We start from the raw sequence: 17902 nt of genomic DNA, 5'->3' as shown, positions 1-17902 counted from the left end.
CTACAGTGAAACAAAACTGGTAATTGTCATTGACGTTTCCTAGTCACTTTCACTCTCTAGTTTCCTTACTCTAGCATGTTGTTCTTGGGTTCACAGTTAGGCTGGGAAATATTAAAAATTTAAAAATATTCTAATTAAAATTAATTAACTCATTCATATTATGTTTTATATCTTATATTAGATTGTAAGTCAAGCACTGTCTTTTCATTATGCATCTCTTTAGTGCCTAGTGCAGCAAGGTCCTGATTCTGCCATATAAATTTTGGGCCTACAACTAGTTTCTTTCACTACATACAATATGGGGTAACATGCTAGTTCTAGGCAGTGGCAGTAATCGCTTTAGGCATTTGTAGGAATAGATAGATTGCACAGAACTAGGAAATATTTAATACATTTTAAAACTCTCACTGTGTGAGTTAGACCCTGAGGAACTCTTTTTAGAACCCTTCATCCCAACCTCTTAGTTGGTTGTGGAGAGCACAGGCCTAGCCTTGTGTATGTTTAAACCTTTCCCGTGATCACATGAGAGCTCAATCCGCTTGTGTCTCTCCCCCTGCTCCCTCTGTGGTTCTGCTACTGGACAGTTCTTGGTACTGGAGAAACGTACTGTCTGATCTCTTTTTTTTCCTTCTAGCGGTGGGGAGAAAAATGAGGCGCAAACCTCCTTGGAAACTTTAGATTAGTGCTGAGAGGCTTGACCCTGGCTGTCTAAAATGTTTTACTACTTGCAGTATTTGGTGTTCATATATTGTGAGTTTCAGTGCAACAGAAGTTTTCTTTAGCAAATATCAGTTTATATTAACTTAGAATTTTTTGACAGCTGTGCTCAATCTCAATGTGTTTTTAATACTTTTATGACTGAGAGTTGGGCTTGCAAATTCATCTTTAGGCATCATAAAAACAAAATGGCAAGGCTATTTATATAAAGCAGATACGATGACATATTATATTTAAAATCTGAGAAATCTTATTTGGTGTCTGATGGCCTGTTATCCAAAAGGGTGGATAAAGCAGATCATCCTCATTTTTCAGAGCCTGAAAATGCTATTCAAAATAGGAAACCTATTTGTACCTTGCAGTGATTAAACTGGTTGGCAAAGTTATTTTCATTTAGAGCAAGTGGTGGGAGCAGCTGACTCTGGTGGTATAGCTTGAGGGTAAAATACAGACATAAATCCTAATGTGAAGTACAAGGTAATTTATATGAATGTAAAAAAAGCTAAACAAAGTTGGACTACTTTTGTTCTGTGCTGTATGCAGTTTTATACAGTGTACAGATTTCTAGCTATGTTTAAACTAGTGACACTTAGCTCTATTTTAGAGTCTGCATAACACTCACGTGTGGCCAGATTACAGCAGCCAAAATAATTGCCTCTCTAACACTTGATCTATGCAAAAAGATTATAACCATATCAAACGTAATGACTATCTAGGGGTATGTCTACACTACGAAATTAGGTTGATTTTATAGAAGTCGATTTTTAGAAATCTATTGTATACAGTCGATTGCGTATGTCCTCACTAAGTCGTCGGAGTGTGGCCTCACTACCGTGGCTAGCATCGATTTACGGAGCGGTGCATTGTGGGTAGCTATCCTACAGTTCCCGCAGTCTCTGCTGCCCATTGGAATTCTGGGTTAGCTCCCAATGCCTGATGGGGCAAAAACATTGTCGTGGGTGGTTTTGGGTACATGTTGTCACTCTCCCCTCTCTCCCTCCCTCCCTCCCTCCTTGAAAGCAACGGCAGACAATCATTTCACGCCAGACACCAAGGCGATTAGAAGAGCACAGCTAGGTGCGCTGCGCATTAGAGAGGCTTTGAAAACCAGTTCCATGACTGGCCAGGCTTCAGTGTGACAGTTGTGTGTGTTTCTCCTTGATGCAAACCCGCCCGCTTTGTTGATTTTAATTCCCTTTAAGCCAACCACCCTCCCCGCTTCAAAATAAAGTAACTATTGTTTTGAAACCATGCATTCTTTCTTTATTAATTAAAAAAAAAAAGAGAGAGATAACGGACAAGGTAGCCTGGGTGGGATGCGGGAGGAGGGAAAGACAAGGCCACATTGCTTATTGTAGCCACACTAAAAATCAAACTGTTTGAATGACAGCCTTCTGTTGCTTGGGCCATCCTCTGCAGCAGAGTGGCAGGGTGCCCAAAGGACCCCCCCTCCCCCCCCCCCCGCATTCTTGGGCATCTGGGTAAGGAGGCTATGGAACGTGGGGAGGAGGTTAGGCGGTTATACAGTGGATGCAGTTGGGGTTTGTGCTCTTGTTGGGTTTCCTGCAGCTCCAACAGACGCTTCATCATGTCCATTTGCTCCCCCATTAGCCTCAGCATCATGTCCTGCCTCCGCTCTTCGCACTCACTTAATTCTTTCCTGGCCTCTGACACTGAATGCCTCCATGCATTAAGCTATGCCCTGTCAGTGCAGGAGGACTGCATGAGCTCGGAAAACATGTCCTTGTGAGTGTGTTTTCTTTCACCTTCTAATCTGCAATAACCTCAGGGACAGAGATGATAGGGGGAGCATAGAAACGTTCTACGATTCTGGGGGGACTGCATGGTCACCTGTGCTGCTGAGTTCACCACACTGGCCAAACAGGAAATGAAATTCAAAAGTTCCCAGGGCTTTTCCTGTGTACCAGGCTAGTGCACCAGAGTTCAAAGTGCTGTCCGGAGCGGTCATGATGGAGCACTCTGGGATAGCTCCCAGAAGCCAATACCGTCGATTTGCGTCTGCACTACCCCAAATTCGACACAGCGTTGTCGATTTCAGCACTAATCCCCTCGTTGGGGAGGAGTACAGAAGTTGATTTTAAGAGCCCTTTAGGTCGACGGAACTGGGTTGGTTGTGTGGACGCATTCATTTTTAAATCTACCTAATGTGGCTAAATTTGACCTAACCCCATAGTGTAGACCAGGCCTAATACCCTACAAAGCATACCTACAAGGCACTGCAGATACCACAGTTGAGATTTCCTTTGTGGAAGTATATTGTGGCCAGTAGGCAAGTTCTTTGGGAGAGGAAAGGGGGGGCCATAAGGCTGAAATGAGTATACTTACAGCTTTTGTGTCAAAGGGAGTCTCTTCTGGAAAGTGCCAGCTCTAACCTGGGTAAATCTGCCTGGATTGCCAAATAAGTGCTTGGTTTGGCATGATTTACATCATACGCAGCTGCCAATTTTAATCATAATTTAAAGTGAAATGCTAGAGTTTTGAAATTTAATTTATTTCTAGATACATGTGTGTAGTAGGTAAAGAAAGAGATGGACAGAGTTGCCATGGAATTTTCATACAGTAGTAAGCAAACATTCTGATGTTAAGAAATGCTTCCAACAATAATGATTTTAATAGATTTTTTTTAAAAAGTAATCACTAGAAAAGAGAATTGGACAAATTAATGCATTTGAAATGTCATCCCTATTATTGTGATAGCCCTCAAATTTTTATTTTCCAGTTACTGAACAAAAAGAAACAGTGAAGAGACATAGTACTATTATATGGGTGGGTACCATATCCCTAAACTGTAAAGTCAGTCCTTAGGGGATGGAACACCTAGATTTAAATTAGGGTTGTCAATTAATTGCAGTTAACTCACGCAATTAACTCAAAAAAATTAAGCACTATTAAAAAAAATTAAGCGCACATTTAATCACACTGTTAAACAGTAGAATATCAATTGTAATTTATTAAATATTTTTGGATGTTTTTCTACATTTTCAAATATATTGATTTCAATTACAACATAGAATACAAAGGTACAGTGCTCACTTTATATTATTATATTTGATTACAAATATTTGCACTGTAGAAATGACAAAAGAAATAGTATTTTTCAGTTCATCTCATACAAGTACTGTAGTGTAATCTCATTGTCATGAAAGTGCATCTTACAGATGTAGATTTATTTATTTTTTTGTTACATAACTGCATTCCCTCTGTGAACTGTTAGGTTCACTACCTCTGGGGCACCTGGCATTGGCCACTGTCAGTAGACAGGATACTGTGCTGGATGGACCTTTGATCTGACCCAGTGTGACTGTTCTTATGCGCTCAAAAACAAACCAATATAAAAATTTAGAGCCTACAAGGCCACTCAGACCTACTACTTGTTCAGCCAATCACTCAGAAAAACAGGTTTGTTTACATTTATGGGAGATAATGCTGCCCGCTTATTATTTAAAATGTCACCTGAAAGTGAGAACAGATGTTCGCATGGCACTTTTGTAGCTGGCATTGCAAGGTATTTACATGCCCGATATGCTAAACATTCATGTGCCCCTTCATGCTTAGGGGGAAGGGATAGCTCAGTGGTTTAAGCATTGGCCTGCTAAATCCAGGGTTGTGAGTTCAATCCTTGAGGGGGCAATTTAGGGAACTGGGGTAAAAATCTGTCTGGGGATTGGTCCTGCTTTGGGCAGGGGGTTGGACTAGATGACCTCCTGAGGTCCCTTCTAACCCTAATAGTCTATGATTCCAGAGGACATGCTTCCATGCTGTTGATGCTCGTTTAAAAAAAAAAAAGTGTTAATTAAATTTGTGACTGAATTCCTTGGTGGAGAATTGCATGTCTCCTGCTCTGTTTTACCCATATTCTGCCATATATTTCATGTTATAACAGTCTTGGATGATGACCCAGCATATGTTCATTTTAAGAACACTTTCACTGCAGATTTGACAAAATGCAAAAAAGGTACCAATGTGAGATTTTTAAGCATAGCTACAGCACTCAACCCAAGATTTAAGAATCTGAAGTGCCTTCCAAAATCTGAGAGGGAGGAGGTGTGGAACATGCTTTCAGAAGAGTTAAAAGAGCAACACTTCAATGTGGAAACTTCAGAACCCGAACCACCAAAAAAGAAAATCAACTTTCTACTAGTGGCATCTGACTCAGATAATGAAAATGAATGTGTGTTGATCTGCACTGCTTTGGCTCATTATCAAGCAGATCCAGTGCCCTCTCCCCTCCAGGGGCCACAGAGACAGTTCCCAGCCCACGGGAGCTGCAGGGATGGTGCTGCGGGAGGGGGCAGTGCGCAGTGCTGCCTCACCCCTTCCCCTCTTCTGAGGGGCCGCAGAGACGTGCCAGCAGCCAGCTACTTCTGGGAACAGCCTGGGACCACGGCAGGCAGGCAGCCTGCCTGCACCCCGCTGCACTGCCCGCCGCGGAGATCGCAGTTGACTGGTAGAGGCTCCAGGATTGACCAGTCGATCGCAATCGACAGGTTGGTGACCACTGGTTTAGAGCAAGGAAGTTTTCAGCTCATCAAGATATTGTGGTGAAAGGGGCTGCTTATTCGAAGGGCTAATGGAGCATGGGAATATTCTGTGCTGCCAAAGCATTAGTTGAACTGTTGCTCAGGTAAAATGGGAAAAGGCCCTGGAGGCCTATTGAATTAATAGGAACAGAAACTGAACTGTGGACAAGACAATCATGACAGTTGCCAGGGAGGATAAAAATCAGTGATATTTAAAAAAATAAATAAAAAAAATAGATTTTTTTATTTAAATCGGATTTTTTTGATAAAATGCTTTTTGAGGAAAAAAACTATCTAAAGATATCTTTGAGCTATAATTTATCTTAATTAAAACTATCTCATAATGGAATAGGGAATATAAATTCTAATTCTGTAGTATGAGACAATATATTCACGTAATGTTTAAGAAAAGTTTTGTAAATGAATGCCAATAGTTCATGGATTAGGGACCCAATCTTATGGGGTTCCAAGGGCTTCTATATAGATTATTTAGGTTAATCTTTCTATCTACCCAATGGGACTCAGTTTTAAGTCTAGAAGATACCATCAGAGATGCTTAGTTTTGTAGTTCTCAAACTGGATTTGTGTCTCCAGAGGTAACATGCTTGTTAACAGTAAAAATGTTTAAAAATAAATAAATAACATATAGAGGTGAGAAATAAGACCTCAACCCTATTGTTCCTTTGCAAATTTGTGTACACAGAGTCAATCCCTTACCTCTCTCTAAAAGTGAAAAGTTTCAAAAAGTTCAATGAGTAGAAGATTGTTAGGGGCAGAATAGATCTGCACAAGGAGAAGAAGTCTGGAGATAAATGTGAGAAGGGAGGGACAGGCAGTAGAAACAAAAGTGAAACTGTTTGAGCATCATGTTCCAGAAGTCTTGAGGTCTTTCTGAGTGTAGCCTTCATTGATTTGAGATCTACTATACCATTCTCTCACTAGAAGGGAAAACCTATAAAGGCAGCAGGCCATAAAAGAGACCCAGTTTGGGTCTTATCTATCTCTGAGTTGTGAAGAATACGTATTAAGGTTATAACAACCAACAATAATGCCCTTTTATGTAGAAATCCATCATTAAATCGAATCTTCCTGACTAGTTATTTAAATCATGATTTAAATCAATCTAAATGCAAGATTGGAGCACTGCGCAAGTTCAGTGTGTCAGACAAGTCCACAGACAGCACTGCTCAGGGGAACTATGACATTCACAGCTTTGCTGGAAAAGCAGTGGGATCAAGGACATGTGGGATGGGAGGGGCGTTCCTTTAGCTCTGATGAGCTGCCATAGACAATGGGTTGTGACTTCTAGTTATTTTTGTGACACATTCTTTTCCCAGTTTGCCGCACGTGGGAGTGAGCAGAAAGCAAATAGTGTAGCCTATCTAGTTTGAGATAAGCTGAAGCTCTGAATTGTACAGCTTTACAGCTGACAGTTAGTGTTCTTGTTAAAGCTTTACAGGGCCAAGATCCCTTTCTGTTGTAAACTTCTCCTCCCTACTTTATTTGTCTTTAATGCCTATGGAGCTCAGCAAACTGTTAGGTTGTGTTGTGCACGTCACTTGACAGTTCATTTCACTCTTAAAGGAGCCAGGCTGTAAAATTGTTCAGCATAAATGATACTGGTATTCCTTGCATCGAAGTGAGTTAAAAATTAGAGTAAGTCATTGCAGAGACTTCACTTCCAAAATCTAGATGTGTTAGAACTGGAAGAAAAACAGCAACTAAAACTTGTGGATAATGAAACAAGTCACACCACGCCCAAAGTGGGCTAGATGCTTTACCGATCACACAAAGCGATGTGGTCCCTGCTTGTCAAGAATTTTAGAGTCTAACTTCAAAATATGGTGAGTTGGGCTGTGTAGAAAGGGCTGTTGGGGTGTGTACAAAGGGGCTGGGTTAAGGAAGGACAGAAGTTACAGCAATACGGTCATGCAGTCAGTCCTTAAGGCATTTATTCGTCTTGGTTCATTTAGAATTTTTTTTGTTAATAATAATAATAGTCTGTCTTCTTGTGAGAATAGTAGGAATAGTGAATCTTGAGAGTTTTTACTGGATGGATCACAATGAGGGGCATTCCATATTAGGGGGTGTATGTGAATAAAGCATTGTTATGGTGAGAAGCAGACAAATGGAGCGTAGAAGCTGGCCTCGGTGGTGGAGTAGAAGATTCAAGGATGCGTAAGGTGTGATGAGACTTGATTGGCTATCTAGGCAGGGACAATTATACAGAAGCTTGAAGGCAAAGGCAAGAAGTTAAAACTTTATGCAATAGACTCGGGAGAGCCACTGAACTATAAACTTAGGCCCTGATTCTGCGAGCACTTACACATGTAACTATGCACCTGAGTAGTTTAAATGAAGACGGTCAATTGGACTATTCTGTGAGACCTACTCTTGTTAGCTGTTCGGGATAGGGGCCATGTTTGTGTAGTACCTAACACAATGGATCCTGATCAAGGCATCTAGATGCTATTGCAATACGAATAATCACAAGAAATTCTGAGTGAGATAATATGGTCCTACTGGATGAGTATGATAATGTGAAAGAAAATACGAATGTCTGAACTGAGACCTCTGAATGCTCTTCTGGGCCTTCTGCTGCCTGGGGAATTCTTTGTATTGCAACCTGCCACTAACTTGATGGCAAGGTTTGCATTAGGATTATATGATCATAAAATAGAATGCACTAGTGAATGGTTATTCATTAACTGCATAATGTTTCCAGATGAAATGTGCTCTATAAAGTATAATTCTCAGAATACCAATATGCTCACTTAGTGAATCAATACTTTCACGTCTTAGTATAACTGCTTTGATTAATGCTGAATATACAGTATAATAGAGATATCTTTTATTTTCTCATTTTTTGTAGTGCTCTAATCTACCTCCTTTAAAGGAAAAGAGCATCCGTTTGGCTCATTCTGGAAATCTTCAAGTTCCAAAGGTAAGAAGCACTTCTTATTATGTATAAACTGAAATTTTGATTAACTTCTGCATTTTAACTAAAGCTAGCACTTATTAATTTACTATGCCCTGGTCTACACTACAAGTTTAGGTAGAATTTAGCAGCGTTGGATTGATTAAACCCTGCACCCGTCCACATGATGAAGCCATTTTTGTTGACTTAAAGGGCTCTTAAAATCGATTTCTGTACTCCTCCCCGACGAGGGGATTAGCGCTGAAATCGACAATGCCGGGTCAAATTTGGGGTAGTGTGGACGCAATTCGACAGTATTGGCCTCCAGGAGCTATCCCAGAGTGCTCCATTGTGACCCCTCTGGACAGCACTTTGAACTCAGATGCACTAGCCAGGTACACAAGAAAAACCCCGGGAACTTTTGAATTTCATTTCCTGTTTGGCCAGTGTGGCGAACTCAGCAGCATAGGTGACCATGCAGTCCCCCCAGAATGTTTCTATGTTCCCTCTATCATCTCCATCCCTGTGGTTATCGCAGATTAGAAGGTGAAAAAAACCGCCCTCGCGGGGACATGTTTTCCGAGCTCATGCAGTCCTCCTGCACTGATAGGGCACAGCGTGATGCATGGAGACATTCAGTGGCACAGGCAAGGAAAGAATTGCTGTGTTTGCTTAATGGCAAAAATATCATGCCTCGTTGGCGATCCTGCCCGAGCCAGGTCGCTGTGTCACATGCACTACGCGCTGTGTCAGCCTTGGGCCAGGGGCATGACCGCTTTGTGAGCAGGAAGGCCATAGATATAGACGTTGCATTAGGTAGCTTCTGTAGCTAGAGAAAACGTTCCTGTGCATTCGGCAAAGTCTGTGGCAAAAAAAGAGAAGCCCCGTAGTGTAGTGGTTATCACGTTCACCTAACACATGAAAGCCCCGTAGGGTTGTGGTTATCACGTTCACCTAACACGTGAAACATCCTTGGTTCGAAACCGGGCGGAAACAGGTCACTGTTCCTTTTTCCGACTCCCCTCCTGCATTTTTAGTCTTAGAACAGACCGCGCTGTGAAATTTTACTTTGAATGATATCAATTATGAGTTAAATAATAGGGGTAGGTGCGACCGCACGGTGCTGCTGGCTGGGAGAGCAGCCTGAGGCAGAAGCCTCCAGTTCACATGATATTCCAGGCAGGACTGAATCTCCATGAGATGAAACATAAAGAGAAGAATGACCTGGAGTCACTCCCATTCGGTGCTCTAAGAGGAGGATAGCCATGTCTATCCAGGCACCCCTGATTGACCTCACCGAGGTCTGCCAGCTGAGTGGGTCCGGTGGACGGGACCCCGGAAAAAAGGTGCGAAACGATTGTCTGCCGTTGCTTTCAAAGAAGGAGGGAGGGAGGGGGCCCTGACGACATGTACCCAAAACCACTGGCAACAAAGTTTTTGCCCCATCAGGCATTGGGAGCTTAACCCAGTATTCCAGTGGGTAGCGGAGACTGCGGGAACTGTGGGATAGCTACCCATAGTGCACTGCTCTGTAAGTCGATCCTAGCTGCGGTAGTGAGGACGCACTCCGCCAACTTAATGCGCTTAGTGTGGACATACGCCATAGCCTGTATAAAATCGAATTCTAAAAAATCGACTTCTGTAAATACAACCTTATTTCGTAGTGTAAACATACTCTATGTTTGGCAGCCACTTCAAATGTGGAAAAGTTAGTCTCTTATTAATAACAGTATTGCTCAGAGGCTCCAATCAGTGATGTGGTGGTGCTGTTCTAGGTGATGTACAAACACACAATACAGTCTCTGCCCTTACCCTTCTTCCATCACTTCAATTGTAAGAGATACAGTCAAAAATATACAATTTATATGCAATCTTTACATACATACCTGAACTTTTCCACCTAATGTATAATAATCAGCTGTTCCTGTTTGTCCCTGTCATAAACAGATAGTTAAGGGTTAATGTCTCTTTTACCTGTAATGGGTTAAGAAGCTCAGTAAACCTGGCTGACACCTGACCAGAGGACCAATAAGGGGACAAGATACTTTCAAATCTTGGTGGAGGGAAGTCTTTGTTTTGTGCTCTTTGTTTTGGGGGTTGTTCGCTCTTGGGACAAAGAGGGACCAGATGTCAATCCAGGCTCTCCAAATCTCTCTGAATCAGTCTTTCATCTTTCAAACTTGTAAGTAGCACAGGCAAGGCGTGTTAGTCTTATGTTTGTTTTCTCAACCTGTAAATGTTCCTTTTTGCTGGAAGGATTTTTACCTCTGTTTGCTGTAACTTTGAACCTGAGGCCAGAGGGGGTTTCCTCTGGGCTATATGAATCTAAGTACCCTGTAAAGCATTTTCCATCCTGATTTTACAGAGATAATTTTTACCTTTTCTTCCTTAAATTAAAAGCTTTCTTTTTTAAGAACCTGATTGATTTTTCCTTGTTTTAAGATCCAAGGGGATTGGGTCTGAACTCACCAGGGATTGGTGAGGGGGGATGGTTAATTTCTCCTTGTTTTCAGATCCAAGGGGTTTGGATCTGTGTTCCCCAGGGAAGGTTTTGGGGGGACAGAAAGTGTGCCAGACACTGATTTCTGGCTGGTGGCAGCGTTACCAGATCTAAGGTAGTAATTAAGCTTAGAAGTGTTTATGCAGGTCCCCACATTTGTACTCTAAAGTTCAAAGTGGGGGAGGAAACCTTGACAGTCCCTCAGTCTTGCCCTCATTAGTTGACTGAAATCTTGTAGGTCTCTGAGTAGAAGTGCAAGCCTAGTGTAAGAGTGCTGATCCAGTATTGCATTCGATTGAATGTTAGTTTATAATCAGTATGTGTTTAATATGCTAATACAATTTTGTCAAAACACGTGGCTTGGAGGCTAGATCCAGCCTTCATGTTGGAATGATGGACTCAAATTCAGATTGGTATTGGTGTGACCACTATGGGTACACAGTGTCCATGTCTGATGTCCACAATTCAAGAAGGATCTTAATAGATTGGAGAGGGTTAAAAGAAGAGCCACGAGAATGACTGAAGGATTGGAAAACATGCCTTATAGTGATAGACCCAAGGAGCGCAATCTATTTAGCTTAACAAAGGGAAGATTAAGAGGTGATTTAATCACTTAAGAACCTACATGGGGAACAGAAATCTGATAGTAGGCCAACTCTTCAACGTATCAGTCAAAAGTATACAGACGCTCCCTGACTTACGCAAGCTTTCCGTTCTGGAACTCCTTGCGTAACTCAAATTTTGCGTAAGTTGGAAAAGTATACCTGACCACTACGTGCAAAAAAAACCCCAAACCAACAATTCCTATATCTAGCTTACGGAACTTTTTACGTAAGTGCGGATTTGCGTAAGTCGGGTTTGCGTAACCTGGGGGGACATCTGTAACAAGATCCAATGGCTAGAAGCTAAAACTAGACAAATTCACGCTGGAAATAAGGTGCAAATCTTTAACCATCGGGACAACTTATCAAGGGGTTGTGGTGGATTCTCCATCACTGGCAATTTTAAAATCAAGACTAGATGGTTTTTGAAAAGATATGCTCTAGTTTTAAACAGGAATTAATTCAGGGAAGTCATGTGGCCTGTGTTATTCAAGAGGGCAAATTAGATGACCACAGTGGTCCCTTCTGCCTTTAGAATTTATTAATTTGTGATTGTTACAACGTTTTCATTAATAGCCTTACCCCCTTGTAGACTTCAGAGTTGTGAATGTACATTTAGTTCATGCTTTTAAAGTTTGATGGATGCAGTGCTGTCTGCCGGAGTCTGCAGACAACCTGAAACAATCTCTCTGAGAAGGGAAACTGCTTTACATGAGCTAGATTTATTAGGGTATCAAAGGGACTACATCAACTTGGAAATCACAATTCCATGCGAACATTAGTACTTACAACAAGTAATCTCTAAAATTACGCGAAGAAAAGTATTGTAGAGAAAATGTTTGTTTGTCTTTTCTCCATTTATTTTCAGTTTCCTTGCTTTGTGCCTAGTCAGTTTCATTGGTTTGTTGATGGCCAGCTGGATCGCTCTAAGGCAGTGGGGGGTCCCCAAACTGTGGGGCGTGCCCCCCCAGGGGCATACATATGAGTACATATCCTACCCCTAGGGGTGTGTGGAGGAATGTTCGGGAGGGCATGCGGCAGGGCCCGGGCAACCTCCATGGAGGGCAAGGAAGGACGCCCCTCAGCTCCGCTGTGCACCAAGCCCCAGCCGCAGCTCTGTACAACCCATAGCTCAGCTCTACCGTCATGCCCTCTCTGTCCCCCAGCCAGCTCCACCTCCATCCCCAGCTCTTCCCGCATCGCCAGTTCCACCCCCACCTCTGCCTTGAACCTAAGCTCCTCTGCTGAGGAAGCCTTGGCTGTGCAGTAATGGAGTGAGGGTGCAGACAGATTCCATTACTGATAAGGGGAGGCACAACAGGAAAAGTCTGGGCACCACTGCTCGAAGACATTGCTGTTGTGGCAAAGCTTCCATGCATCCTCTGCCTCTGCTCTGCAAGAGGGTGTTTACCAGTAATAACAGCAAAGCTTAAGAGGGAAGAGGAAGGTGGGGGAGAAAGAATGGGCCTGGGCATGTTTGGTGATGGCAGTGGTTGCGGGCCTGACCAAAAGACCCAGGTAAATTTAGTGAAGGAGCAGAAAAACCCTTTCCTTTTTTTAAAAAGAAGGAAATGAAGACATGGTATTTGAGAGATGCTCTACTAGAAAATTCAGCTGCTTGATTCCAGCACACAGAGTGTTAAAGCAGGACACATACAAAATTGTGGAAAGATCTTGCATGTATTGCTCCAGTACGTTTATAATTTATGGGAAGAAAAATGATTTACCTTTGCATTTATATGGATATCAAATATTCAAAGTTTCAATAAGTAATACCAAAAAAATGTTGTGAAAGGGATTTTAAACCTCATGCAAAAGGCTTAAGCCAATCTTTAACTATTAGAGATCAGGATGGGACCTGGTCTCCCTACTGTGGGGTTTTTACACCTTCCTCTGAGGCATTTGGTTCTGACCACTTTGGAGACAGTATACTGGACTAGCTGGGACCTTGGGTCTGGTCCAATGTGACACTTCTTGTGTAGGATAAGTTAGCTGGTTGGAGGCCAGCATTAAACAAACAAAACCAGAAGCTAAAAGCATAAAGCAACAGATTTGTGTTTGTATTTCTTTGTCCCGACACTGGTAATAATGATTGCTGTATTACTTTAAATGTCTTGTTAATTATATTGGTTTTACTTTTATATTTTTTCTTGAAAAAATAATAAAATTAAACAACTGTAATTTTATGAAGAAACTGAAAATCCCTTTTTACTTCTGCGAGGAGTCATGCATCTATTTCATGTATTTTGGGAATCCTGATATAATATTCCATCAGTTATTTATGTGTGTGGTGGGCAGCATCTCTCTTTGAGTTTGTCCTGCTGTAGTATGTGCCATGCCAGTATCTTTGCAAATGAAAGAAATTGGTGTTTCTGTTTTTATCTTTTATTTTGTATCGATTTCAAAACTAATATTACTCTAGCAGTGAAAGTCTTAGTAAGAGGTATTGCCATGGCGATAGTTTTGGGAAGTTCATGGGCAAGTGACACACAAACACAATAAAAATCCCATTACTGTTAAGTGAAATCATTCAAGATGCTGATCATCTCCTAATATCACTTATGCATATAAACCCTTCCCTGTTGCCACCCAACCAGCATGCAGGATTCTACAATAGCACCTCTTAACCCAGAGGATGACAAACCAGTTTGCAAACTTAAACAGTTATACAGTCTGTACAGGGATCATTTTACCACCCCTGAAGTGCACCCACTTCTGAAATGAAACATAGCAGGCATTTAACAGTGCACTGGTTTAGGGCAGGACATGAATAGCATTTCCATTTGAAACTTCATGGGGAGTGTAGGTAGGCAGAATATAATTATCAGATTTAACCTGCAGTGCCTTAACTGAATTCTGACACGCGTACTCTTATTAAAGATCCATGAGATTTTTAATGAGGTTAAGACCTTGTTTTTCGTCTCATATGAAAGATGGCACCTCCAGTAAAACAGAGCACCATGAACGTATGCTGGGCATTGGTTCAATGTGGAGTCAGAGGAAAGAGTGCCCTTACTGATTGCCAGTGTCTCTTTCTGCATCACCTATCCAGAGGTGTTCCTTGAAAGTCTCTTCTCCAAGTATGTATAGCTCAGTTTGTGGAATTGTATGAAATTTCAGTGGAAAGGTGCTAATTCAGCTCTTAGAATGGTCTGGATTCCTGACTGACTGAGGTTAGTTTTATTGGATCTTCATATGTTTCCTTTTTAATTAAAATATCTTCTAAGCTCCAGTTGCACTTGGCTAGTTTCTTCCTTCTCTAGTAGATTAATTAGTTAATGTTTGTAAAAATGAGAAAGCATAATTGGCAGTCTGGAAGAATGAAGTCCTCCCTTTATACACAGAACAGGTACAGCCCAGCCAATGACAGTGTGATTATTTCCCCATATAACCGACAGTGTGCTGCTACCTAGTTCTGCAGGTATCACCTCTGAAAATGAGTTAATTCTTTATGAACATTTGGTCTTAGACCTTTCCACTAACAACTGGATTAGGGCTCATTTCACATAGGTCAGCGAATAGCTATGAGACACTAATGACACTAGGGGGCTTGTCACCTGGTCTAGATTTAAATTATTCGCCTAGAAGTGATAATATCTGTGACCTTGATGTGGTTGTGAACATAGAGAAAGGGAAAATCCATCAGTGATTCACAGGAATTTAGTTGCCTGATTCCCATTCTTGCCTATGGCAGTCACATACCCCAGGGTTCGTCTACATTGCATGCTGCTTTCGGCGGTGCATAGCGTGTATATATATCCCCTAGCACGGGTATAAATAGCAGTGTAGGCTGTGAGGCATGGCTTAGGTAAGTAAAGACACCCCGAAAGAGTGTGGGTATGTACTCGAGTACATATCCTACACAGCTCTCTACTTGCCCAAGCTATGCCTCCCCATCTACATTGCTATTTTTAGCAGTGTAGTGTCCCACTGCCTCTCTGCTGCTTTCCCTTTAGCTGGAGACTTTCCCCACAGCAGGGAAAGATTCTGGCAGTGAGGAAAGGCTCTGGCAGGGAAGAAGCAGTGAGGAAAGTTTTAACCTTTTTCCATTTGACTATACCTCCCTCCCCTCCCCCCCCTTGCCAGAGCCTTTCCTTGCCTCAGGGAAAGGCTTCTACTACAGGTTGCTGCTGAAGCCATTCTCTTTCACCTCTCCTGTGCTAGAGACTTTCACTGCCATGGGTAGCTACACAGTGCAATGTGATCACAGACTGCTTTTCATTGCTGCGTGTAGAGACACATACATCCTACATCTCTTCCAAAAGTGTAGTGTAGATGTACCCTGAGTATCTGTGCACGACTTTGAAAATGCTAAATTTTTGAATAGTGGTCTAACTAATGTGCCTGCTTAAATTGTAAATTTCCTGCTACTTTCCCTTTTGCTTACAGCTGTTGTGTCAAGGTGTTCTCTCTCTGACCACAGCTAATGAAAAATTCAGTGGAAAAGGCCTGGAATGTATGCCAATCAGGTTTTTAAAATCTGGATATTAACTATATCTTACTGTCCTAAACTGCTGAAAGCAAACTATTGCAGCCTGCTCCTGTGCTCTTCAGTTTTATGTCTTTTCAACAACTGTTGTAGTTATGGAACTAGAGATTTCTAGTTTGGTAAGTTCTGTATATCCCTTACACGTGCCAAAGATGTGTATTCCTGTTACTAGGATTTAAATATTTCCTCTTTTTCTTTTTTGTAGGCTTCTGTTGAAGGAATGAAGCTTTAAAAAGGAACTTACAAAATAAGAAAATGGGAGCAAACAGTAGCAGCATTTGTGAGCTCCCAGAAAATGAGTACTTAAAAAGATTATCGGGAGCCGAGGCTGTCTCTGAGAATGACCCATTCTGGAATCAGCTGCTTTCTTTTAGCTTTACTGCCCCAACAAGCAGGTAAGAGGATGCTTGCTGAAGGACTGAACATTTATGACAAATACATTAGCAATGGTGCCAAATAACTCTGAATGCAAAATAGACTTATTTTTCCTCTCTTTTTGGGAGGCGGTAGGCATGTGGAAAGTCCACCTGAGCGTGGGCTGTTGGAATACCATTCCACCATATTCTCTCATTCTTGTAGCTTCTTTTCCTCCTCATTGCAGCTGTAATTAGTCTTCATTCTCCTCACAGCCAAGAAAGGTCCGCAATAGGTCTATAACACTGTTTTTCTAAATAGGCCACTGGAAATGCTGAAGAACAGATGGTGCCTCCTTTGCAGGACTGTAGCTTCCAGCTCAAGCAAATTAAAGCAATGATGAAGTTATGGGGTTCATCCTGCCAGTGCTGAGCCCCTTAAACTCCCATTGAATTTAATGGGAGCTGAGGGTATTCAGCATCTCAGGTGATTGGGCTGTAAGTTTGTTACTGGATAGGGTCCCTTATGGCTTATGTTCTTGTGACATACCAGGATATAATCCAGGCTAATGAGTAGCTGTCTCACCCCTGTCTTGTAGCCTGGGGGAGCCTTTTACAATGCTTTGCTGCTGTAGCCTCCAGCCTGAACAGCTCACAAATGGTCTCCAGCATGTAAGTCTCTCCCAGCTATGTCGGTGTGTGTGTTCCAGCCAGCCAGCCACAACTCGGCTCTAGCCAGCCACAACTCGGCTCTTACCAGCCTTGATTATGTTGCAGGGTGATCCCATCACATCCCTGGTTCTAGATTTCCCCCCAGAAATGTATGTCCTGTACTTCCTAGCTCTCTCCTGGGCAGTACAAATAACTGAGTCTGTTATTCATTCAAGGGAATAATATGCACCCAACTTGTTACCCCAAATGGAGTTACCCAGACACTTTAACTTGAACATACTGGATAAGATAAAACTGTAAAAGACATTAACTACAAAGAGGGAGATTTTAAGTGACTACAAATAATGAGGCATAGAAGTCAGAAATAATTACAAGAAAAATAGAGAGAGAATGCTCACTGGTGCCTAATTTAACAAATTACATTGGATTCAAAACAAAGTTTTCTCGCCATATGCTTTCAGCAGTCTTACTGGCCAAACTCTTTAGATAAGGACTCCTGCCCCAGAGTCCAACAGCTGCTTCATTTGTCTTTTCAGGTGCAGTAAATGCAATGTCAGAAAGAATGGGGGCTGAGAGGGTCTCTTGGGGTATTTATTCTTCCTTTTACTAATTTCAGTCCACCCCTTGAAAAACATTTCCAGCTGAGGACCAGGAGACAAAGAATCTATGTGGAAGGATATTCCCTGCTGTGTTCTCCCCTCCCGCCCCCCCAATTTGAGCTTCCTTTGTTTTCCCTCCCTGCTTGATGACTCTGTTTACTTCTTAAATGCAAATTAAGACAAGCACATGTTCCTTCTTTTGTTTAGGACAAACCTGACTTTGGGCAGGGCGGGGGTGTTTGGAACATGTGTTAATAAGATCATAAAGTGGAATCTGAAACAGTGTTGTCACACACATTTTATCAGGACAATACTGATCAGCAAATTATGAGTTTTCAAATGATACCTCACAGGACATACTTTGTATAAAGATTGTTACAATAGTGTTTAGGGCACGGGTGGCCAACCTGAGCCGGAGAAGGAGCCAGAATTCACCAATCTACATTGCCAAAGAGCCACAATAATACATCAACAGCCCCTATCAGTCTCCCCCCCACATCCCACCCACTGGC

The 17902-nt window shown here is 42.0% G+C and overlaps 1 protein-coding gene across 2 annotated transcripts in view; it reads left to right on the top strand.

Moving 5' to 3' along the window:
• The window catches only part of DYM (dymeclin), a 367304-nt gene that overhangs the window by 10829 nt on the left and 338573 nt on the right, over positions 1-17902 (top strand). For both annotated transcript variants that reach the window (XM_039543377.1, XM_039543378.1), the window contains exons 2-3: positions 8131-8202; positions 15972-16161. In XM_039543377.1, the coding sequence (XP_039399311.1) occupies positions 16022-16161 (140 nt within the window). In that variant the 5' untranslated portion in view covers positions 8131-8202; positions 15972-16021. The remainder of the gene's footprint in view (positions 1-8130; positions 8203-15971; positions 16162-17902) is intronic.

Source organism: Mauremys reevesii, linkage group 6 (genome assembly GCF_016161935.1).
Source record: "Mauremys reevesii isolate NIE-2019 linkage group 6, ASM1616193v1, whole genome shotgun sequence".
Classification (NCBI taxonomy): Eukaryota; Metazoa; Chordata; order Testudines; family Geoemydidae; genus Mauremys; species Mauremys reevesii.
This window is presented reverse-complemented; position numbering and strand designations above follow the sequence as displayed.